We start from the raw sequence: 25334 nt of genomic DNA, 5'->3' as shown, positions 1-25334 counted from the left end.
ATCCACATTTTACCCTGCAAGATACAACTGAAGCGGTTCATTGATTTTGATTAAGCACAAGCAAAAATGCTAAAACATAATTTTCTCTCATCCTATACCCTGTTTCATCCATCTCTCCGTCCTCCCTCGACCGTCTTCTCTTACTCCACCGAACTTCTCTCTCTCGCTCTCTCTCCCTTTGTGCACTACCCACATTCTCTTTCAAATTATATTACATAGCTTTTTTTGTACATACATTTTGTTTGTATATTTATTTTAAAAAAATACACAGAATAGAGCATAATCAAGCACTTTTTTTTGGCAGCTTCTTCCTTTCTCAGAGGAAAGTCCCACTCGTCATCTTCAGCTGTAACGAGAGACAAAGACTCTGCTTTTCTTTTAGTCTGAAAAAAGAAACCTCCAACTTGGCAGAAAAAAAGGTGGAGAAGAAAATATAACTCTGAAATTCCTCCTTTCCCTCCTTCCAACTTCTCCCTCAAGACTTCTTCGATCACTCACCCCCCCCCCCCCCCCTCACCACCCCACCCAGCCCACCCCCACTCGTCAACTCGCCCGCCCCTTTCAAACTGTTGCTCCCAGCAGATCTTCTGTCTTGGCCATGATTTCGTTCTGGTTGGAGTCCAGGCCGTAGAACTTGACCTTCAGCCCGTCGACCGGGTGGACCACGGGTACGGTGACCACGCGGGGGAACTGCCGGGTGGCCAGCTCGAAGCGGCTGGTGCTGGCCAGCTCGATGGCGAGGATGCGGAGGAAGAGGGTGGCGAGCTGCTTGCCCAGACAGGACCGGGTGCCGCCTCCGAACGGCAGGTAGTGGAAGCGTCCCTCCTTGTCCTCGCCGCGCTCCTGGCTGAAGCGGTCGGGGTCGAACGCGTCCACGTCTTTAAAGACCGCGGACGTGTCGTGGGTGTCCCGGATGCTGTACATCACGCTCCAGCCTTTGGGAATCTGGACTCCCTGGAGACAAACCACAGACAAGTGTGAACTTTCACTGCCGCACATTTACTTTTAAGATCAGCAGGGTAGTTTTCAAGATATTCCCAAATTGGGACTAGAACTAGTCATAGTGTCATCAGCCGGAGAGTTGTGATGGAAATCTGGAGATACAAGAGGCTGGAAACAACAAAGTTATCTACGTGTATTTAAGAAGGGGCTTTCTGCAGAAAGCATCAACACACTGAGAGTCCTAAGGATCTCAGAGTGAAGATAGAGAACAGTCAAATGCATAGGAGGACTGAGGGCTGTCTCTTTGAACCAATCCAGACAGGTTCCATAGTTGGGGGAAGGAGAGGAATCTAAACACAACAGCTGATTCACATGTGTTTCCTAAGGTGATAAGAAGACATACATTCCTTCCTCTGGTGGATAATTAAGTTGCTGGCAGTTCTCATGTCATAAACAGTTCAGACCATAAACAGCTCAGGTCAAAGAGTCATTCAGACAGGGATGCATAAGGTTACTCATCAACTACAAAATTGGTTTCACCCATTATTAGTTCATTTTTCCAATACACAGTGTAAACAGAGTAAGAGTAAAACAAAGTTGAAAACAGCAAAGTTGCAAAGAACTTCATTGAGCATGAGGAACACAGAAGTAGAAGTGAGAGAGATATCAATGAATCGAACTCACGTCGAGCTCGAAGGTTTGCATGGCGGTCCGGTAGGCCCCTGACACGGGCGTGTACAGCCTCAGCACCTCCTTGATCACACAGTCCAGGTACTTGAGGCTCACGATGGTGTCCAGCCTCAGCTCCCCGGGGCACAGGCAGCCGTTCTGGAGGAGGCCCCTGGTCCTCAGCTCCTCCCTCAGCCGCTCCAGCACGGCAGGGTGCCGGAGGAGCTGCATGATGAGGGAGGTGCTGGCGCTGGCGGTGGTGGCAAAGGCAGCAAAGATCAGTTCAATGGTGGACTCCTGAGGGATAGTGGAGAGGTGGGACGGTGCATCAGTGCATTTGTTTATTCTGAAAGTTCTCGTTGTCCTGATCGGCCCTCGGAGGTCCTGAACCCCCCGGGGAGGGAACAATGGTTTCACTTCTCGAACGCGATGTTCTTTCATTTTTGTTTAACTCTTCTCCATTAGGGTTTTGGAAGAGTTTCACTTCTGCCATTCACTATTTGACCAGAGCGGAGTAAAGCCCCTTAAAAGTTTAATCCTAGCATGAGCACCGGGATCCTGTGAGTGCCTGTCTGCACAGAGGGCACATGAGTTGATTTGTGTTCACTTTGTGGAGAAGCCAACTGGAATCTCCTCAGCTTCTGATGTCTGGAGAGGCAGAATCCAGATGGTAGTTATGTCTACTGGAAAATGGGGGGTGGATATCAGCCAAATGCACAGCTACAGCCATTATTACTGCTTTAAAGGTCATAGCAATAAAATATAATAGATTTTGTAATTGTATAAAAGGGAATTTCTTACCCTCCGTGTGTCGTATTTGAAATAATTCTGTTAAACAACCTGGGAACTCGGCCTAACTTCAGGTGCAACATTGGGAACAACAACCAAACCAAATACTTCATAAAAGTATGTTATCTTTTACTTCCTGAAAAGTACTGCGTTCGGAAATGTGAAGTGTTTGTCCAGTAACAACATGGAGTCCCCCCCCCCCCCCCCGGGCTCGGCAGCACGACTCTCATTATAAACCTCTCATTTGCTCTCGTCTGTGTCAAAACACGTCTCGGCCTCGGCCCACATGTGTCTGTTACATGTGTGCGTCAGAAAACTGCAGTGGAGTGCTTCAGCCTGGGCCTCAGCGACAGGGGCTCCCCAGTTCACTTAGTGTGCGTATTTATATACAGTATATGTGTGTGTGTGTGTGAGAGTGTGTGTGTGTGTGTACAGGAGGCCTCTTTCAGACCCCTAGCAGGGGGAGTGTTGACTTATTTTTGGCCCTGGACTTAACCCAGAAACCACAGTGAGCAAGCTAGACGCAGAGAGAGTTGAGTTTCCACAGAATTCCTCCGAATTACTTTAATAGGTAAATAGTGGGTGTGCCTGTCCGTGTGTGTGTGTGTCTGTGTGTGTGAGTGTGTGTGTGTGTGTGTGTTTTTACTGTTAACATCTGCCTGTGGGCATCAGCTCGGCTTCCCTGCTGTCACATTTACATACAGATGTGTATCAGAAGTCACAAGTTCACACATTCTATGATCCGGAGATGATTTGTTGGAGTAATAATGATCACTGTTGTTTTTGTGCGTGTGTGTGTGTGTGTGTCTGTGCGTGTCTGTGTGCGTGTCCGTGTCCAGACAGGTTCTCTCAGGCAGCACTTCACTAGGTAAACACTGAGCATGTGTGCATATGTGCGACAGTTTCTGCTCAGGATGTGTTAACGCTCCCACGCGTGACTCTCTGGTGTGCGTCTGGCTCGCCAGGTGTGTAGTTGCGTTGGCGTGTTACCTTCAGCTCCTGCATGGTGAGCTCCGTGCCGTTCTCTTTGGCGCTCGCCATCAGGACGTCCAGCGCGTCGCTGTAGTCCTTCCCCTGCGAGCACAGCGGCTTCTCCCGGATGGCCTTCTCGATGCTCTTCTGCAGCGTGTCTCGTGCACGGATTCCCTGGGAACACACACGAGAGGAGGTTGACTGACACTGACCCACAACTCACGCTCATCCGGTTTGCTTTGTATGGATTTGTACAGAAAATGTAGGTGTTTGGAAAAAGTGCACGACAGACGTTTCCTGTTGCAAGAAGCACCTCATAGGATGTTGAAAGCTTTGAGCATGATTTGGATCTTTAAATCGATTTTAAAGGAATAAGGAGCGATGTGATAACACCAACACCTCTGTAGAAACGTGACTTTGAAGAAGAGATGATATCAAGCACTAGGGTTGCAAAGGGGCGGAAAGTTTCCGGTAAATTTCTGGAAACTTTCCGGAAACTTTCCATGGGAAGTTTAGCTCGGGAATTTTGGGAATTTTGAAAAAAAAAAAACACTACGCAAATTAAACGCTGAGCAATAAAAACATCATTCAAAACTGTATTTTAAAGATGTATGGAACGTTGAGTTTCAACCCTCCACTGTGCATTCTTCCATCACATACACAGATAATTCCCAGCATGCTTCACTCTACAGCAGGGCTACTGAGGCCTGCTGTAGAGTGAAGGACTAGTCAGGTAAGTTTCCATGATATTAATGGGAAAATATATTAGCATGCTGATTGAGGATTGTTCATCTGTTCATCTAGACTATTTCCATTCATTTATCCATCAGTTGTAAAATATGTTTACTGACAATTGCAATAGTTTGGCTAACTATTTATATCTCTGGCATTGCATTAGTGTTTTTTTACAAACTTTTTTCTCATCTTATTCTACAGAACAATGCCACGTGCACTCTCTCATGTGTGGAGACATTTCACCCCATCCAATGTAGAAGGAAAGACTGTGTACATTTGCAAATACTGTGCAAAGACCTATGTTAAGAATGACACAATGATGCAGAAGCATAAAGTCAAGTGCCCAAAGTTTCCTCAGGGCTCAAATCAGCCTATGACAAAACAAAATGTTTATATTTATGTCTGTATATGACAAGGTAAATACAGTTAGTATAAATTACCCACAACATTTCCAGTTTATTCCCGTTAATTCCCGTATATTCCCGTTTATTCCCGTTAATTCCAGTTAATTCCCATGGAAAGTTTCCAACTTTGAATATTCCCGGAATTTTGCAACCCTATCAAGCACACATACCTTCCTGTAGCCGCTGAACGGAAGATCTATGGGCAGACTGAACAGGTTGTCGACAAAGTCTTGAAACGTGGAGAACAGATGCCTCATCTCCTCCTCCGACACCCTGAAGCCCAGCAGCACCCTCACGGCCATGGTGAACGACAGCCGCTGGCTCTCCCTGAAGGACAGACCACCAATCAGTTGCATCCAGGAAACACACCAACCCGTTCTCACATTCTCCTTGTCACCCAGACGTCTCCACACGTTGTCCTTCTCCCAGTTTACCTGTAGACGTTGATGGGCTCGGGGTTGGAGCTCCACACCCGGAGGCTCTCCTGGATGACCTGCTGGATCTTGGGGAGGTAGGACTCCAAGGCCTCGTGGCTGAACACTTTGGCGAACACCTGGAGAGACAGAAGAGAGGGAGAGCATGAGGACGAGGAACAAAACGCGACACTTCAACTGTGCAGAAGGTTAAATGCTCATCGATTCCACCATTTGGCAGGCGGACGAGGATTCAGGGATTTGTTTGAACGAGTCGAAGCAGAGGATCAGGTGCTCGTGCTGATATGAAACCTCCTCTAGAGCGTGACTCGCCGTTTGTTATCTCCACCATCGAGTGCAAGTGTTTCTTCATCGTCTTTTTCGTGGTTTTTCATCAGAATACAAAGTTGATTTCATCCTATAGTGCTTATATATTTCTTTCAGGCCCTGGTGCTCTTTCTTTTCCCCGTCACCTCTCTTCCACATCCCCTCTACCGCTCTTTTGAGCTCAAACGACAGAAGGTGTGTCCGTTCTTATTCATTTTCTGTGATGCTCTGTCTTTATTCTAAAAACCCCAGACCCCCCGTCCTCCCTCCTCACAGAGACTTATACATTGTGGAGGTTTTCCCCTGTAGTCAGCAGAAGCAGAATGACAGGCAGAAAAGAGCAAGAGAACGAGGGAGAGAGAGAGAGATGGGGAGGGGGGGTAGCTGAGTCTTTCCTGGCTGCTCGTAGTATTTCTTGGTATGAATCAGTCACCAGTCGTCGGTGCTGTTTGGACAAATAACATTCCATCTGATTTAACCCCCAGAACTGTCCTTAAAACAGTCGTGGAAATGATTTAGACGTGGTGAAGGCAGGAGAGAGAGAGAGAGAGAGAGAAAGAGAGAGAGCAGCCTGGGCTAGAATGAGCCTTTCATTATGTTTTAATATGAATCAGTCACTAACACTTAGCTTGATTTGGATAAATAACATTTGTGTGCGTTTAACCTTCCGAGCTTTCCTCCAGAAAACGAGGACAGAGAATGACTGAAGGATCTCGGCTGCTTCTTTGGCTGAAAACTCTCTGAAATGGCAACTACCTCGGGGATGTTTTTTTGGAAATAGTTTTCTCAGACCATACAAGTCTGTCTTTCACTTCATGGAATTCACCGAAAAACGCAAGTTATAGTTTTGACTCCATCCCCGTTAATCTCGATGGCACCGCAGCACATTGTTGAGCAAGTGGAGCGACTGGTGCACATGGTTTGAGTTTTCTGCTCGATGAAGTGAGACTGGAACATTTGAACAAGCAAATTTTTATATTAACGAAAGAAACACTGTCTAATGATGAGTCGGCCGGTCCATCGCGGGTTCAGTTCACTTGAGGAGCGGCTTTGCAGTTAGGACGCCTGCTTAGGGTTGCAAAGGGGTGGAAAGTTTCCACGGGAATATTAAGCACGGGAATTTTGGGAATTTTGAAAAAAAAAAAAACTATGCAAATTAAACGCTGAGCAATAAAAACATCATTCAAAACTCTATTTTAAAGATGTATGGAACGTTGAATTTCAACCCTCCACTCTGCATTCTTCCATCACATGCACAGATAACTCCCAGCATGCTTCACTCTACAGCAGGGCTATTGAGGCCTGCTGTAGTGTGCAGGACTAGTCAGGTAAGTTTCCATGATATTACTGGGGAAAACATATTAGCATGCTGATTGAGGATTGTTCATCTGTTCATCTAGACTATTTCCATTCATTTATCCATCAATTGTTAAATATGTTTACAGACGATTCCAATTGTTTGGCTAACTATTTATATCTCTGGCATTGCATTAGTGTTTTTTTACAAACTTTTTTCTCATCTTATTCTACAGAACAATGCCACGTGCACTATCTCATGTGTGGAGACATTTCACCCCATCCAATGTAGAAGGAAAGGCTGTGTACATTTGCAAATACTGTGCAAAGACCTATGTTAAGAATGACACAACGATGCGGAAGCATATAGTCAAGTGCCCAAAGTTTCCTCAGGGCTCAAATCAGACTATTACAAAACAAAATGTTTATATTTATGTCTGTTTATGACAAGGTAAATACAGTTAGTATAAATTACCCACAACATTTCCAGTTTATTCCCATTAATTCCCGTTAATTCCCGTATATTCCCGTTAATTCCCGTATATTCCCGTTAATTCCCGTTAATTCCCATGGAAAGTTTCCAACTTTGAAAATTCCCGGAATTTTGCAACCCTACGCCTGCTTCTTTCTGACTTTGAGCTGAGCTGTGAGTTCCTGACTTCAACGTTTTGGTCCATTGGAGATGATCTAATGACACTTTGTGACTTTTAAAACTTTTAAAACAGCAGCTTTAAAATGAATTTGATGTTTCCGTGACTGTAAACGTGGAGAATGATTCTTTGGTGAGTGGGTTCCATCGCCTGTGAGAGTGAAGCTGAGGATCATGGGTAATATCCAGCGTTTTGTTTAAAACCACTTCATCGCCCCGATACAGAGCTGACAGAAAAATCCCCACGTGAGGCTGCAGAGGGCGCTGTCGCTCAGTAAAAGTTACATCGAGTTCTCGACTTTGTTTTTACTAACTACCGTACGACAAGCGACATTTCGCAACTCCATAAAATACATTTTTTAAAGCGGCATTCGTCAAGAATCCATCGTCTCCGGGTTTTGAACCAGAACACGTGCACAGAAAGTGACTTTCTTGTGCGTTCAGAGTGTATTTTCCGAGTGTTCACACGTTGGAAGAACATGTTGCTGCAGACGGACGTGTTCGTGCTTCTCTTCACGGACACACGATGGAAGCTGAGAGGAAAGAGCAGCAGCTTCCAGTGGGATCCGAGCCCCGGCCAGCGAGGGCACATGTGGTTCCTGAGGTCGATGTTTCAGCCACCGAACCATCAGCTGGGCACTCGCGCTCTTTATTCTGTCGTCTACCTCATTTTCCTCTCATGTTCTTTCTCCTCTCTTGCCCTCTTCTCTCTCTCTCTCTCTCTCTCTCTCTCTCATTCCGCCAAACCCCCACTTCCCTCCCTCCGTCGCCCTGAGAATGAATGAACAATAGTCTACTGAGCCGCTGGCGTGTGCACGAGAGCGCGTTGGTAACGTGTACGCACCTCGTGGGTATATATATGTGTGTGTGTGTGTGTGTGTGTGTGTAATATGTAGGTTGTGTGTGTCTGTGTGTTAGGGAGTGGTTAGTGTAGATCACAGGGCGCCCTAAGACGTTAGCAGTGCTACATTTCCTCTGCTGCCGCACCCTGGGGCCGCTGGTCCCAGATCAGATTACATGACCTGCTCTCCAACCCTGACCACAGAGGATTACACACAGAATCTGACCTCAGATCAGCCTGAGAGAGAAACAGACCCAGGGGCTGCTCCTTTTGTTTGTGTCGAGGGAGTTAGAGGACGAGTTGATGTCAGAGTAGAATCGTTTGATTAGCTATGGTTTGGACTAAGAGCCGGATTTAGACGAATGAGCATCATCAGCATCGTCTTCCTGTATTTAAAATTACATATAATATAACAAAGCTCCATATTCATTGGAAATTGGCCCCAAATTTAAATACTTAGCTCATTTGATTAATCACTTTATCAATCGATTAATCACGATGTCATTAAGTCATTTCCTGCTCGCAGCCGCCTGAGTTTCATTCTCGTGTTTTGTCTGATTCTCGTTCAGAAAGAATCAGTCGCGTGAGGATTTATCGTAATGAGCTCGAAAGACTTCAGTGTTAATGGTTTCCACTTCAGCTCAAATTGTTGATTTATCGCCAGGAGATTCAAAACCGGTCGAATGTGTTTTTGTGGAATCGTCAGGACGATGTCCAAGAGAAAAAAACTTGAAATCACACAGACTGAAAAGGTGATTGGGCAAAAATATATTCGTTAAGCCAAAGGAGGATTGTGTAACGCTGTGAATTTACCCATTTAACCCGTCTGCACTGGATTATGTATAATTGGTCAATTTGGGTGAGTTGCCTGCTTTGCTATTCCTATATACACACACACTCAGACACACACACACACACACACACACACACACACACACACACACACACACACACACACAGACAATCACTGGTCCTTCAGTAGCTCAGCCCTGCTACTCAGTGTGGTGTGTGTCTGTGTGTGTGTGTGTGTGTGTGTGTGTGTGTGTGTGTGTGTCTGTGTGTGTGCAGGCGGACAGGAGGCCAAGTCTCAGAGAGGTAACTACAGGTCAGACCAATACTCGTACGTACACACAGTATCTCCCTCCGTGTTCTGGCTGCCAATCAAACACAGTTTTTTATGCAGTGTCACTCTGGGACCTTCCAAGTGTGTGTGTGTGTGTGTGTGTGTGTGTGTGTGTGTGTGAATGTGTGTGTGTGTGCATGATTGTTCAGTGCAACAGTCATTTTTGCTGCACCACAAAAACGTGACTGTCTTCTGTAGCCTGCAGCGCAAAGACACAGGTTTAAAGACTCACACACGCGCACACACACACACATACGCTGCCGTGCACAGACTGCTAGACTCTTACACACACACACACACACACACACACACTGATATAGTCACACACACACAGACACGGCCGTCCTAATAACGTCCATATGTCTTAAATTATGTGAAAGTGCTGCGAGCTGCTGGTTCCACAGACATGTAAAGACTCCTTTATTCTTCTCTCTCTCTCTCTCTCTCTCTCTCTCTCTCTCTCTCCTTCTCTCTCTCTCTCTCTCTCTCTCTGCTCCCACCTCTTCCCGTCTCTCCCTGCCCCTTCATCTTTCCTTTTTTCTCTTTTATAAAAACTGTTTTTTATTCCTGTTCTCTCTTGTTGAATCAGAAACGTTTCAGCTTTAGATGAAGATTATTGTTTAAAAAAGAAAAAGGGCAAAAACTCACATTATTTCCACTTGTGATTTATCTGTGAACGTATTGAAGTTAATGCACGAACTGGAGTCTCTAACGTCCACATGTGCTTTTAGAGCCTGAAGAACATGCAGCTTTTAGTTCATTGCTTCGGTTTCCAGAGGTGGAAGTTAACAAACATCTGTATTAACGTGCACATTTGCAGTACCGGCACTTAACTTTTAACTTTATCCATTAGAATTCAGATGTTACTCTCCAGTGTATCAAAGTTAATCTGCAGAATACAGATGTAATGCACATGCAGAACATGAAACTTGCACTTTATTCTGCACGAGAAGCCTTTAATACAAATATAACTGGACTTGATGCTTAATAACTTCTACTTTTAGTACCGGAGCACCACAGAATCTGACTCAAATGGAGCTGTGACCATGGTTTGAACTCTTTGAATCACTTTCCAGAGTTGAAAGTAAATAAACAGCTGTGGTAAAGTGAGGTTTCGCTGTATTGAACCTTTGCACATTGTACTCTCACTCCTGTAAACATGGAGTTTATCGCTAATCTGCAGAATTAGGATTTATAGCACATGCACAACAATGAGCTCATGACGTGTATTTCAGTTGTATAATGTACATTTATGCCTTTTACATACGTGCAACAACTTTAACAACCTTGCAGTGTCCTTAACTTTGCACAAACAGCCTTTTATACGTATATAACTGCATTAAATACTTAAAAATTGATCAAATTAAGATCAGAGAATACATAAGTACATTTTCTTTACATGCATTTGATGCATTTATAGATTTATGCATGGATTTACTGCTGCTAACACAACACCATTGCTCAGCTGGAATGAAAATATAGAAACGTATGATGTCTTCAGATATATGATATGCAGAGTTCTATAGAAACTTTACTGCCACACTTAATTCATGCATCTTTAATGATTAATTGTAGCTTTGATAAAACTAAGGGGCAGGAAAAAGGGGCTGAGGGATCTCAGTCAGAATTGGCAGTGCCCTCTACTGGTGATGAGCAGAAGCACAGGAGGCAAACACAGCATCACACACACACACACACACACATGGAGAAAGATAGAGAAGCATCTTCTATCAAAAACACACAAAGTTCTTGTTCAGAAGAAAACAAACAGAGAAAAGAGTGAGAGAGAAATGAGATAAAGGTTAAAGATTTCTCTTAATCCATTCTCCGTTTCCATCTTTCTCTCTCTCTAGTTTTCTCTGTCTGTGTTTCTCCTTCTCCCCTAAATATAGAGATGGAGGGCAGTTTCCCGGAGAAAGAAAAACAAGGGGGAAGGAAAATGTGGAGCTGGCGGAGGGCAAACGGGGAAGCAGAGAGGGCGAAACGAGGGGGAGGGAGGGAGGGAGGGAGGAATGAATAGAAGAGACAGATTGAGAGGTTTGTCAGACGGGTGAAAATAAAGACCCGGCTGCCACTGTCAACACGGAGTCTGGATTCTCCCGCTGTTCTTCCAGCTCCGAGCGACGTGTTTCCACCGGAGGTCAAGTGGCGCGTCGCTGAGATAAAGATAGATTCTCTAACCACAGCTCAGGGAAATAAAGGTGATTTAAATCTATTATTAACGCTTCTATAGATCATCTTCTTCTGAAAACGTGTCGATACGGACGAAACGGAGCAGTACCACAGGAAATCGTGAGGGGGCAGTGTAGCCAATAGTATGATAAATATAATTCAACAATTGTGGAGGACATAATTCAACTCTTTCTTATGGGCTGTGTTATCGCAACATCTTCCACCGTCGCCATGTTTGTTGTTGTCGGGAAACTCTGTGCTGCCCTCTAGTGGCTGCACCGCTCAACAACCGTGCCAACGTACGAAATTTGTGTAAATATGTGAGCGGTGACGTTTGTTTACATCGCTTGAAGTCGGCGTTGTCGCTCAGTAAAAGTTTCATAGTGTTGCTTTAAAGTTTTTAACAGAATATTTGCAAGTTAGCAAAATGATTCTGCCGATCCAAGATGGACGATGGAGGAAGTTTCAGACCTCCCTCTTCCCAGTGACGCTTTCTAGCTCCTTCTGGGGAGTTCTTTCGTCAGACGGGATATGTACGGGGGTCTCCTCCGATGAAAGGAGATCAAGGCGACGTCCTGACACGATGAACTTCTCACCTTATCTCTAAAACTGAGCCAAGACAAACTCTAAATCCTCAAACTCGTCATTTCCCGAGGCAGTTTCATGTTTGCCCTCTCGACCTCGAATCTGACTCGTGTAAGAGTCCCATCCCAACTGGCACCTGTCGGAATGTGAGCGTCCCAGTTCCTCGGAGTCCTCACACCGCGATGAGGGTGATGAACAGTCGTCTCCTGTGCAGCAGCTCGTGTGTGCGATGTTGTTTTCAGTCGGCGGTGATGTGTAAAACCTGCTCGGCCCCGTAGTGGAAACCAGGCTCTTCCAAGGAGTTAGTTTCCTAGCTTAACACGAGGTTCTATGGAAACTGGCTGGCTCTGCTGATCCACCAAGAGCTAATGTGCTGTGTGTGTGAAGATTGTTTTTCCATACAAAAACTACACACAGACACACACACACACAGACACACACACACACAGGCAGGAGCAGCTCGGGTCCAGTGGGTCAGACCAGTCGCTTGCTTTCTCCCAGTCGATGTTGTTTCACTTCTGTCTGTTGATTTAGTTTTATTACCCAGAAAACAGGAGGGAGGGCGCTGCCAACACACACACACACACACACACACACACACACACACACACACACACACACACACACACACACACAGACACACACAGTCTCACTGTTTGTTGACCTGTCATCAAACGGACTCTGATTCCACAACAACCACAGGATCAGTCTGAAGCTGCTGAGGATCTTTGAGACTGTTAACCTCATATTTGCAAAGTGATATTTATACACGGCAGTGATGGGATGTAACAAAGTACTTTTACTTTCTTATACTACTGTAAAGAACTTAGCAAGTATTTACTGTAGAGATGGATCCGTGGGCTTGAGTTACACCTGTCGTACGTTTGGTTGTGGACGAGAGACGCAGAGGAAACTGTTGTGTGTCTCTCAGCGTCTGTGTGTGTCTGTGTGAGTTCAGGTGCGTGTACACATATGCTTTTGCGTACATGTATTGTGTGTGCGCGTGTGTGTGTGTGTGTGTGTGTGTGTGTGTGTGTGTCGGGCCCCCACAGACAGCCCCTCTTTGTGCCGTGTCGGAGGCAGCCTTCCATAATCAGGGGTCATTACATGAGGTTAGTGCCGGGGGTCTCGGGGGAGCGCCGAGAGGATCAGAGCCCAGATTAGAGCCAGCCAACCGCTCGCCATCCCGGGGCAACCGGGCAACGCAACCCGACCCCACCTCCGAACGTCTCCCCCCTTTCCTCCCCCACGTTACCCCCCCACCCCATCCTCCAACCCCGTGCAGTGGTGGATCCGGAGAGAGAAAGAGAGAGAGAGAGAGAGAGACACTTGATTTACAGGAAACTACACCAGAGCCTGCTTTGTTCTTCTCATCCTGAGCCATTTGTGTGTGTTTGTGTGTATGCACATCAGCCATTTGTGTGTGTTTGTGCGTATACATGTGTGTTTGTTGGAGAGAGAGAGAGAGAGAGAGAGAGAGAGAGGAAGGTATGTGCCCCGGGGATAACGGGATAATCGGAGGGAGAGGTAAGTGGCTGATTACCTGAAATGGTCCTGGCACTGAAAAGACAGAGAGAGAGAGAGAGAGAGAAAAAACAAGGAGGGGAAGCGAGAGGATGGGCGGAGGAGAGAGGGAGTGAAAAGAGAGAAAGTGACTGAGAGATGAAGATGGATAGAGTCAGGGAGGAATCACGCTCTGTGTCAATGTGTGAATGTTGTAAATCAGTTTGTTTTGACCTGAGCTTCGGCTCGATTTGTATCACACATCTTCCTCATCGCACACACAGTTTTGTGTTAATGTGTGTGTCTCTGCGTGTGTCTTTGCGTGTCCTGACCTTCCTCCTCTTGCGGTGGATGTCCCCGATGCTGTTGGCGAGCGAGTTGGGTCCCAGCAGCGTGGACGTGCTCTGGGGCCAGTCCACGGTCACCAGCGTGTGCTCGCCCATCAGAACCTTCCGGATGTTGTCGGCGCCCGTCACCCGGATCAGAGGTCGTCCCAGGAGGTGGGTCTTAAACACGTTTCCGTATTTCTGTCTCCGCGACGCGTGGAAGCCCGAGCCCTGGAGGGAGGGACGGAGAGAGAGAGAGAGAGAGAGAGAGAGAGAGAGAGAGAGAGAGAGGGTGTTAGGATCACGAAGCATTCACCAAGTCTCAAACATCAGTCAGATATCGACAAATCAACAATCAACCAGTGTTTGTTCGAACATTTCTTGCCACTCACTGTTGCAAATTCATTTTAAGAAGATTCAAATTATTGCTTTATGTGCTTATGAGATTACATAGAGTCTCAGAAAGAAATATAAGTTATCTTTGAAAGTCTGGCAGCCTTATTTGGAATACATGGATACACCAGCAACGGTACCATAGGACTGTAACTATCTGGAGCTCTGAGTTACATTATGTTCTGTGTCATTGCACCAACTTTAAAAAAAAAAAAAATGTTTTTCCCTTTGGGTGGGGGGAATTATTTACTTTATTTATTTAATTAGTTTTATTTAGGGCTGGGCAAGTTAACTCGTTTCAATCGAGTTAACTCAAGTGATGAGTTAACTCGATTAATTACTTTATCTCGCATTAACTCAGGTTTGATTATTTATTGTTTTATTGTGAAAGTCAGGCTTTTATTTTGTGAAAGTCTGTTGCTGACTGCTGCAGAACAGGAAAAAAGAAAATAATTGGCGGATAAACAATCGAGTTAACTCATCACTTGAGTTAACTCGATTAAAACAAGTTAACTTGCCCAGCCCTAATTTTATTTCATCTATGTGTGTATTTTTTTTTATTTTGTTATGTAATTTTCTGTAATGTTTAATGTAGAGTGCTCTGTATGCTCTCTTGCATTGTGAAAATATTTGGAAAAATAAAATATTCCCAAAAATAAAAAAAGAAGATTCATATTGAAGGAGGAAGGGAAACAAGAAGGTATCAAGCAACTTGTATAAGTTAATCCATTTAAAGCTGGAAGTCCCTGGGATGAAAGTTGTTTTAAAGGATGTTCGGTAGAAGAAAAAACCCTCGAAACCAAAAAACTGCTGATGTCGGAGTTTCCCTTCGTGGTCGGAGCCGAGCCGGAGAGGACGTGAGAAAACATTATTCTGAGGAAATACCCAAACACGCCTCCAGCTGACGGAGATCCCCGTCACTCATCTGTTAATAACACGAGTGTGTGAACGTTGGTGCAGCTAATTGAATCTGAGTTAAACCTGAGGGACGTTCACCTCCACGAGGAGCCTGGAGATGCAGATGTTACTTTTTTGCAACGCAAGCAGAAAAGCTCCTGAACCTCTGAGGCTCCTCCTCCTCCTGGGCGGAGCCATTTCTTACGACTGATTTTTATGCTCGCCATTAATTTGAAGCCTCCAGGATCTGACCTTGACTCCGGCTTTGATCTTCAAACCTAAAAAAGCTCAGAGTAAGTATTTCTTCTCTCTCTGTGGTTTGGGGCCCGAACAGAGCATTTCTGACGAGTCCCCCCCCCCCACCTCAGCCCCCCCCCCACACGCACGAAGCTACTGATGTTTCCTTCGTCTGGGTTTTTTTTTCGGAGCAGCAAAGTAAACTTGAGGAAGCGAAGCACCGCAGATGTTCAAGAAGCCGCTTGAACATCAGGTTAATTCAATGAAAAGTGATTTAAGTCGCCTTGGAGGAGGAGGAGCTCCGATCCGAGCGTCTGCCCCCCCCCGATAATGGAGGTTAAAGGTTCTCCAAACATCTAGCGGCTCCGAGGGAAAGTGAATGAGATCTCAGATCCGAACAGACGAGAGCGACGGAATGAAAGAAGCTCTTCATGTGGTTCCATCAGGATTTCATCCGCCTCAGACTCGGGTTCATCCCCTGTTTTTAGCCGCCACCACTTCAAATACCTTTCCTCCGGTTTATAAATATCCACAACTCACAGATTTATTGGACTCGGGAACAACTGGACACTTTCAGAAGCTCAGAGTTCAAAGTTAATGACCTTCTTTATTGCTGCTCTACACATTAGAAATCAGATTATGAGTCTTTCTGTCCTGAAGCAGCAAAACAACAAACATCCAGGTGCAAATAATCCAAAATCTGCTTCAGGATTTGCCCAAACGTTCTCTCCGCTTTTCACCTTCTCCCTCGTGCAGCAGCCAGAGGAGGCCGGCAGCCCGGTCCGCTCCCCCCCCCAGCCGGGGGTCCGAGCCGCCCGGCTGTCAGCGGACCCCCAGAGGACCGGAGCTGGAGCCAGTTAGCGAGCTGACCTGAGTTCAGCTTTGACGCTGACCTCTAAACGCTCCGAGGTCACGGCCGAGCGAGAGGGAGCCGACCCCAGAACTGTAAATGGGCTGTTTGAGTGAAAAGAATATATATCAGCCCGAGGGTGAGGGTCCTGCCATCTACACACACACGTGCACACTCACACGTGCACACTCACACGTACGCACAGACACACACCAAGTCCTGAAGACAAACACATTACTCATGTGCGAGCACACACTCGCAGACTTGTGCATACAGTAAACGCACACATGCATGTACGCATTAACACACTCTGAGGCCGAATGTGGTCAGGCATGTTCTCACACACACACACACACACAAACACACACACGTACACACAAACACACACACACACTCCAAATTCATAAAACCTATAAAAATAAATGTGGAAAGCAAACAAACACGCAGGGGCCTAACTGCAAATTGCCGTGACAACACTAACTGGTTTGACCCCGGTTTACTCCTGGGGAAAGAGATATGTACGACTGTGAGGCGCACACACACACACACACACACACACACACACACACACACGGGTAACATATGTAAACACACGGGCCAGAGGAGCCGTGCTATTGGGTGCTGTAAAAAAAATGTTTGGTCTGACATTTATGCCAGAGAAAGATATATTTCCTCTGATCTCTCGTGAGTACATCACCGTGTGTGTGTGTGTGTGCGTGTGTGTGTGTGTGCGTGTGCGTTTGTGTGTGCGTTTGTGTGTGTGTGTCTGTGTGTGCCAGCTAAGCCCACGTGTGTTTTCAGTTTTGTACAGTTGGACTCCTTTCAGCGGCTAATTTTAGCACGTAGTTTGTTTCCTGTTTGAAACACACCTCTCCCAGTGTCTCTGTTTGTGTGTGTGTGTCTCTGTGTGTGTATCTGTATGTGTGTGTGTGTGTGTGTCTCTATGTGTGTGTGTGTGTCTCTCGTTCAAACTGTGATTAACGTCCTGCAGTGAAGCCCTGAAACCTTTAATACGCTGAAATCAGAAAGTTTCTCCGATCGCCAACAACTGTTAGAAAGAAGGAGGAGTTTAAACCTGCAGATGAAGCAGAAGCTCTGTTTCTATCGAACTATTGATTTTACTGTCTTTCTCTTCTGCTTATTTCTTGTTTATCTTTGACGTCGTCCTTCTGTCTCTTTGTCTCTTACAGTGTGAAGACAAACACAACATCTACGCTTCATGAGTCCACAGGTTCTCTGTCCGACTCGGGTTCACCTTCGTCCGTTCTTGATGATTCCTCACGTCACGGTTTACGATGTTGAACCTTTAGGAGTTACGACCAAAGTTTGATTCCCATCTCTGACTTTCATTTATCCTTTGATTGACCCTAACCACGACCTTTGCCGATGCTTGAGTTTTAGTTTTGTAGTCATAGCGACAACATGTTGTGAAACGGTAGCTCTCCTGGGGCGTGGCTTAGCTTCATCCAGGTTTGTGGCAGCAAAGCATGAAAGACCACATTTGAATCTGTGTGCAATCATCAGCAGCAGCTCAAAAAAACCACCTTTTCCAACTACAAACAACAACACACAACAACACACAACAACACACCCCAGGTCTCATCTCTTCCTCCCTCGGTGCGACGACACCTCACATCTCAAAGTTTCTCTCCGTGTGAACTCGACCCAAATTGAGCACAGATGCGTCGACCTCCGCTCGCTGTGTGATGTCGCTTTGAAAACTCTTGATTGCCAGACGCCTTTTATAGATGTGAAAATGCTGCTAATTAGCATCCTCCCCCCCCCTCTCTCCAGCCCCCCCGCCCACACACACCTTTGTAGCACCGCGCTACTTCAGATGTTTGGACCTTTTCTTCCTGAGGTGTCGACGTTATTTTGTCTGCAACGTGTGTTTTAGTAGATTTCAGTGTTTTGTCTATGAGATGCACATGTCGCTGCAATGCATTGTGGTCCGGCTCACGTGGTCGTAACACACAGTCGTGGTTATTTCTCCGATTCGTTTCTATGTCGATGTTGTTACGTGAGATAGAAGCTGAATGTGAGGAAGTTTGAGCCGATTTCAGTTTCTTCTTCTCTCCCTCTCGGTCGTCTGGACACAAACTGTTGACCCGAACTGTTTTCACAGCTCCTGTACACTTCCTCTTTTTACTGTGGCATGCACACACACACAAACACACAGACACACACACGTACACACACACACACACACACCAGGTCGCCGGCTGGCCTCTGGAGCCCTCGGGGTGTGTGTGTGTGTGTACGTGTGTGTGTTAGAGTGGGGTTGTTTTCCAAGCTACATTTTGCTGCCACATGGATGTAGAGTGGTTTAGTATGTCTGCCTGGCAGGCCTGCAGACACACACATACACATACACACACACACACACACACACACACACACACACACACACACACACACACACACACACACACACACACATTTTGAAGGGAGTTCCTCAGACAAGGCTCCCTTTCACACTCCCGAGATACAGCATCAGATTGGGTCGATTGTGTACTTTCTTTGGTGTGTGTGTGTGTGTTTGTGGTCAGGTACGTACACCATGTGTGTATCTCTTTCCATTCTGTCCATCTTCTTTTCACACACACACACACAAAGTTGTCATCGGTCATGTACCCTGCATGAACACAGCATTGTGTGTCTGTCTGTCTGTGTGTGTGCATGTGCGTGCCCAGGGGTGTGGTCTGGATGACATTTAGCTTAAAAGGTGAGAAGTGTACAACCCCCCCCCCCTCCCCCCAAACCTGGCAAAAACACACACACACACACACACACACACACACACACACACACACAGACACACAGAGCGATCATGGAAAAGTTGTGATGTAACGACGCCACACTTCTCTCGCAGAAGAACACGTACATAACCACATACGTGATCACGACACACACACACACACACACACACACACAGACACACACAGACACACACACACACACACACACACACACACACACAAGCACTCGTAGAAGTCGCCGGCGAACCAAAATTGCTGCCACAACATTACGGCTGATTTTACCGCTGAGGTCACAGGCAACAAACTCTGATGTGAGCAGAAAACCATAAAGAGGTTTCACTTAATGATGGCGGGCGTAAAGTTTTAAAGCTTTTTTCTTCTTGTGGACATGTTGCCTAGCAACTAAGAGACGCACAAGGCGGCTGCGGAGGCGCCAAACCTGACGTGTGTGTGTGTGTGTGTGTGTGTTTGTGTGTAGGGAAAACACCAGGCAGGAGTCGGTAGCTGCAGATGTGGATATGATTTGAACATTGATATTATTTATAACAGACATATTATATTATATGATATTATTTGAATAGACGTGTGAAGCAGAACTCGCTGGTTTGTCGTTAAGCTCCCGTGTGAAGTTTGTGCGACTTGAAAATCACTTCTATGTCAAAAATCCTGAATTTCTTTGATTCAATTTGCTTTTACGAAACAATTAATCAAAAATACTTATAACAAGTAAGTGTTACTCTCAATTAAATTCATAATCTTATATCAATATAAAGTGCTATTGTATTTTGTATAATTTCTTATGAAATAATTTATAAATTGCAGGAATTTGTTTAGTTTTTTCCGTCTCCGTTTCAACGATATGATATAAACCTCTGCAAATCTGCAAATTGATAATGAAACGATTACAATTTTTCCATCTTGACTTTTAAAACTTTATAATAAAAGTTTTAGATACACATCATCATTCGTGTTCTTTCTCCGAGCATCAAGTCAAACTCGGAGCAGGAAATTCACGTCCAACGGGAAGAAACCTTCAAACATCGTCACACGTCCGCGCTTCTCATCCGGCTTTGTCACAGCAAACGCACAAACACACTGTCGACTCACTTTGTTACACACATTGCCGAGCGTCCAACACGAGGTCGGCAGTGACGCAGCTTCACCGACTTGTTTTCATATCAGATATGAATCAGTGCTCGGCTGCAAGATCAGACTCCTGGTTAACTCAGGATACGTCAGGGTCAAAGGTCATGTGGATGGAAGAGAGCGTTCCTTAAGTACAGAGCTCTCACTTCAGTGTGTGTGTGTGTCTGTGTGTGTGTGTGTGTAGCGTCTGCACAGGGTCGCACTTGTAACGCACGTCTTCAGTTCCTACAGAGTCTCTTTTATATTTTTCTGAACAGAGATTTATCAGATATTTTACAAGAACCTCAATAAAGGGGTGAGAGAGAGGGCGGGGGAGGAGGGGGAGGGTTTCGGTGAGGATTTTCCACACATGCAATCCAAACGCACACACACACACACACACACTGACACACAACCTTTCACTGCACATGCACACACTCCAAGTTTCAGACCAACGTAACAATCACAGAAAATCTTTAAAAATATCCATGTCTCGCTTGTTCTATCTGTTTCTCTACACACACACACCTCTCTCTCTCACACTCACACTCACACACACACACACACACACACACACACAAAAACTTTCACTACACTTTCACACACTCAAAGTTTCTGACCAAAATCACAGAAAATCTATAAAAATCTCCATGTCTCGCTTGTTCTATCTGTTTCTTTACACACACACACCTCTCTCTCTCACACTCACACACACACACACACACACAAACACACACACACACACACACACACACACACACACACACACACACACACACAAACTTTCACTACACTTTCACACACTCAAAGTTTCTGACCAAAATCACAGAAAATCTTTAAAAATCTCCATGTCTCGCTTGTTCTTTACAAACACCTCTCTCTCACACACACACACACACACACACAGTGTCCGAGCTAGCTAGCGTGTCGACCATGCTAAAAATACCCGCTCTGTTCTGTTGGGGTTGGCCTGGGGGCGATCCGGGGCCCGGGCTTATAAATGTCCTCTTTGTAGCTCAGTGGAAATGTCCAACAAATGACTCTTTTATTAGAGCAAGACAAAAAAACACGGCTAATTATGTTTACTCAGATCAACGCCGCGGCTCCACCGGCGCACACACACACACCAGCAAGCTCTGGGGGGACTGTGTGTGTGTGCACGTGTGTGTGTGTGTCTGTGTGTGTGTGTGTGTGTGTGTGGAGGAGAGAGAGTCTATATTCCGAGCAGCTTTAAAACTATGAAAATATTGGGGTGAAGCTAAGTGGAGGCCTGACAGAAACTAGAATATCAATTGCTGCGGAATTTCTTCCTTGTCCGATACCACGTCGTTTCACCAAGTTTCACAATAACACGACAACGGCGAGAAAAACGCACAACTTCTTTTTGCAAACATAACAAGCACTGATGGGAAAACAGCAGAGGAAGAATTCTATGAGAGAATCAAAGAAGATTTGAATGTGCTGGGTCGGAAAAATTGACGTTTGTTGCATAGTTTCATTCGATCTGGTTAGTTTTGGTCTCACTTTGTATTTGACCTATACTTGACACTGATTGGTTCGTAGACGGCGTCTGACGTCTGTGGGCGTGTTTTCGTGTTTGAATGGGCAAATTTAATGAACCGGTTGCCATGGTAGCATCATTATGGTATCGCTACCAGCTTCAGCTCGCTGGTTGGTTGGTCGGTTGAATGCTAACGTAGGAAACTCAAACCTTGTCTGGAAATAACCAAACTGAAGAAGAAGAGAACGGACACAATCTGGTTTGACAGAATATGATAAAATAATAAAAGTGATGATGGTGAAGGTGAAGTTCTCCAGGTTTTAAAATGTAAAGTGAAAACGAAACGGCGTCAGTGGAGAAGAGGAACGAAAGAGAGGAAACAAGGTCAAAGGCTGTGAGGGAATTCCTTCTCTCTTTTCAGCTGTCAGTCATTCAGCCGCTGCCAGAGATACCAAGGAACCAGTGTGTGTGTCTGTGTGTGTGTGTGTGTCGATTGTGTAGTTGAATGGTGCGACAGGTCCTCCACTTGACAATGGCCGCCGTCCCTTTGCGGTCACGCCACCACATCAGAGAGACGGAGAGAGCAGGAGAACGAGAAGGAATAAGAAGAGGGCAAGAAGAGGGAAGGACAGGAAGGAGGGGAAGGAAAGGAGGGAAGGAGAGAGAAGGAGGGGAGGAAGAGTGAATGAAATCGAGGGACCGAGGAAGAGAGAGTGTGAAGGATCGAAGGCGCCAGAGACGGAGCGAGGGAAAGCGAGCGCAGAGCGTGGCGGAGGAGGCGGAGAGATGGCTTTGAAAAAAAAAGGACGGATTAACGAGAAAGGGCTTCGGATAGTTCAGCCAAGAAACGGAGAGAATAGAGGGAGAGGGAGAGAGAGCGGGAGAGACGGAGAGAGAGCGGGTTGGCCCCTGACCCGAGGACATTATAGAAAGGGAGATTATGGTTGTTCAAAACTCTCTAAGCACTCACCCCGGGACCCCAGCTAATACCCTGACACACACACAGACACACACACACACACACACACACACACACACACACACACACACACACACACACACACACACACACACACACACACACACACACACCTCAACTAGCAGATTCACACTCAACACAAACACTTGTGTGGTGATATTCAATCATTTTCTTATTGTCAACAAATGACAAAAGTCTTTTTTTTGTTGCTCCACAGAGATTCACTGTTTCCCCAAAGATGACATAATTCAAATCAAGAAGTTAGAATATTACACTGAGCTGAACATGTAACTGTAGTTTCTTTATTAATCCTGAATGCAAAGTCCTGTTGCTTTAGATTCTGACTAAAATAAGCAAATGTTTATTAATCCACAGGTGAAAATAGTCCTTAGACAGATGGATACGATTGATAAGATAAAATACGTTGTGATATGATACGATATATCGATATAATACGATATTAAAGATAGATATATAGATGGATAGATACTTTATAGATCTTGGGCGATTTAGTCATATAGCAGCTTATATTACAGTTAGAAAGAAAGGCAGCAGGCGTATAAACCTTAGAAATATGTGTAATTTTGAGAATATAAACAAAAAATGTATATAAATATGGAAATATTTAAAAAACAAACGTACAAATCAATACAAGATTACATTGGCTAGATGTTTTCGGAGATTATTGGGCCTCTTTTTTTTAAAAGTAGGATTGATTGATCGTAGATTTGGTGTCGATGCTGATAAATGCAGTCGACCGATCCCCGGTCCCATTAAGTGTTTAAAAAATGGATTATTGTTGGTTTAAGATTTCGTGCAACGTGTTGACAGTAATAAAAGTGAAAGCGTAACTTTAACCTTGAGCTTTGAGCCGTTACACAACTCGTCACACAGTCTTTAGCAGAGGGTTGTGTTCTCGGCCCAGGACAGGAGTCCTGGGCCGAGGGAGCAGTGTGTTCCCGGGGTGAAGGAAGGGGCAAGAGAGACGGCTGCCAGCACCTCCTGCTACTCTGAACAAGAGGAGGAAGAGGAGGAGGAGGAAGGAGGGAAATAAGAAGAAGGAGAGGGTAAAGAAAGATGGACATGGAAGGATGCTTCAATGAAAAAAACGTTATTCTTGCGATTAACACTCTCGCCAGGGGTCTCACAGAAAGCACTGTGGTTATAAATGTATATATGTTTTGGATCGGGGGGTCCGGGACCACCCTGTCGCCCCATGTTTTAGCTTCAATCCTCCCAGTAAAACGTAATATTCATAATTTCTGATCGTGTGAAAGTGAGAAGATAAGATGACCAAAGGAGGAGAAGGAGGAGAAAAGACCAGATAGAGGAAAGGAGCCATAAAAAAAAAATGGCGACAGACGAAGAAGCGGTAAAATAAAACAACGACGCGGATCAGGACGTAAAAGGTAAAAAATATATTCTTCTCCTTTTCGAAGCAGAAGAACGAAAACACGGGCGAGCACTTTATTTTCCATCAATAAATTAAATCTGAGCGAGAGCGATGAGCAAGAAGCGATGGAACAAAGGCTGGAAGAAGAGTCCTCCGAGGTTCAAGGGTCCTGCCTTGAATGTTAACACTGTTACACACACACACACAGACACACACACACACACACACACACACACACAGAGGGGCTGCCCCTTGTTGCCCGCCCAATGAACTATGTATCTCTCACCCAACAAAAACACACTTGCCAGTTCCCGGCCACAAGAAAGCGAGAGAGAAAGAAAGAGTTAATCAGGATCGTAACTTGATCCGTGTGAGCTCACGAACTTCTGTGCACTTCTACAAACTCTCTATATGTGCGTCTGCTGCATGTTATATGTCTCTGTGTGCGTCTACTCAGAGTCTTTCCATTTATCCTGTGCGTGTCTGTGTGTGTGTGTGTGTCTGTGTGTGTGTGTGTGTGTGTGTCGGGACTGTGTAACCGCAGCTATGCAGCACACAGCGGGCTGGACCACAGTAATGGAACCTAGTATAGATGAAGCCACCAGGCCGTACAATCCCTGCTCTGTCTGAGCTGGTTAAAGGAACAATCCGCCGAAAACACAGAGAGATCCCACATGTGCTTTAAAAACTCCAGGGTCCCTCCCCCCCCCCCGTTCCTTCCGAACCTCGGCCGTCTTTAATCTGACAAACCGCTGCAACGTATAACGATGGCGTACGTTTTTTCTCAGTCGCTCGCCAGGAGCTTTTGCCATCGTCGGGTTTAGGATTCAAGTGGTTGTTACACGTCACCCGTGGCAACAGTGACCAGACGCTAACGCTAACCAGAGCTAGCTGTAGAAGCAAAGACGAGTTAGCAACATTATCTATTTCAGGATAATGTTGCTAACTCTCGGAATTCTACAACGTTATCTCATAGAGCGTAATTAAAGGATAGACGACATGACAGCTTCCACAAAATTAAGCCAAATCATTTTAATCGCCCCCTGGTGGTTGGCCGCAGTGTAGATCAATAACTCCTCCATGTTAGCAGCTGGGACATGGACCAAGTGTTTTTAGGTCGAAACTTTCGTGGTGCAATTTGAGTTTTTAAAATCAGAGCAGAAACAGGTAATTATTCGAATATCAGAAATGTGTTATTCCGAGTATTTTCACAGTTTAGTGACAGATGTTAAAGTCGTGTTTGTTTTCCCCCCCGAGCTTTAGAAAACTGTAAACTTCAATTAACACTGTAAACAATGTGCAGTGTGTTCATATTCATATTCGCCAAATGTTTGGTATTTAAAAACGGGTTTGATGCCTGACTGGCGACAGAAATAGAGATTCCATATGTTCCACTTTTAATGAATGTGTTTTAAATGCAAAAGGAACTTTCTACCGCTAATGTATCTACCACA

At 45.4% G+C, this 25334-nt stretch overlaps 1 protein-coding gene across 1 annotated transcript in view; it reads right to left on the bottom strand.

The window, feature by feature from the left end:
• Nucleotides 1–560: 560 nt before the first annotated feature.
• The window catches only part of LOC132995979 (cytochrome P450 26B1), a 32160-nt gene continuing 7386 nt past the window's right edge, over nt 561–25334 (bottom strand). The window contains exons 2-7 of the mRNA XM_061066252.1: nt 13753–13977; nt 4946–5064; nt 4682–4838; nt 3391–3546; nt 1627–1908; nt 561–954 (exon numbers count right to left, since the gene is read on the bottom strand). Coding sequence (XP_060922235.1) covers nt 562–954; nt 1627–1908; nt 3391–3546; nt 4682–4838; nt 4946–5064; nt 13753–13977 — 1332 coding nt within the window. The 3' untranslated portion in view covers nt 561. The remainder of the gene's footprint in view (nt 955–1626; nt 1909–3390; nt 3547–4681; nt 4839–4945; nt 5065–13752; nt 13978–25334) is intronic.

This window comes from Limanda limanda, chromosome 22 (genome assembly GCF_963576545.1).
Source record: "Limanda limanda chromosome 22, fLimLim1.1, whole genome shotgun sequence".
Taxonomy (NCBI): domain Eukaryota; kingdom Metazoa; phylum Chordata; class Actinopteri; order Pleuronectiformes; family Pleuronectidae; genus Limanda; species Limanda limanda.
Note: the sequence above shows the minus strand (reverse complement) of the source record. Positions and strands in the feature narration are given on the sequence as shown.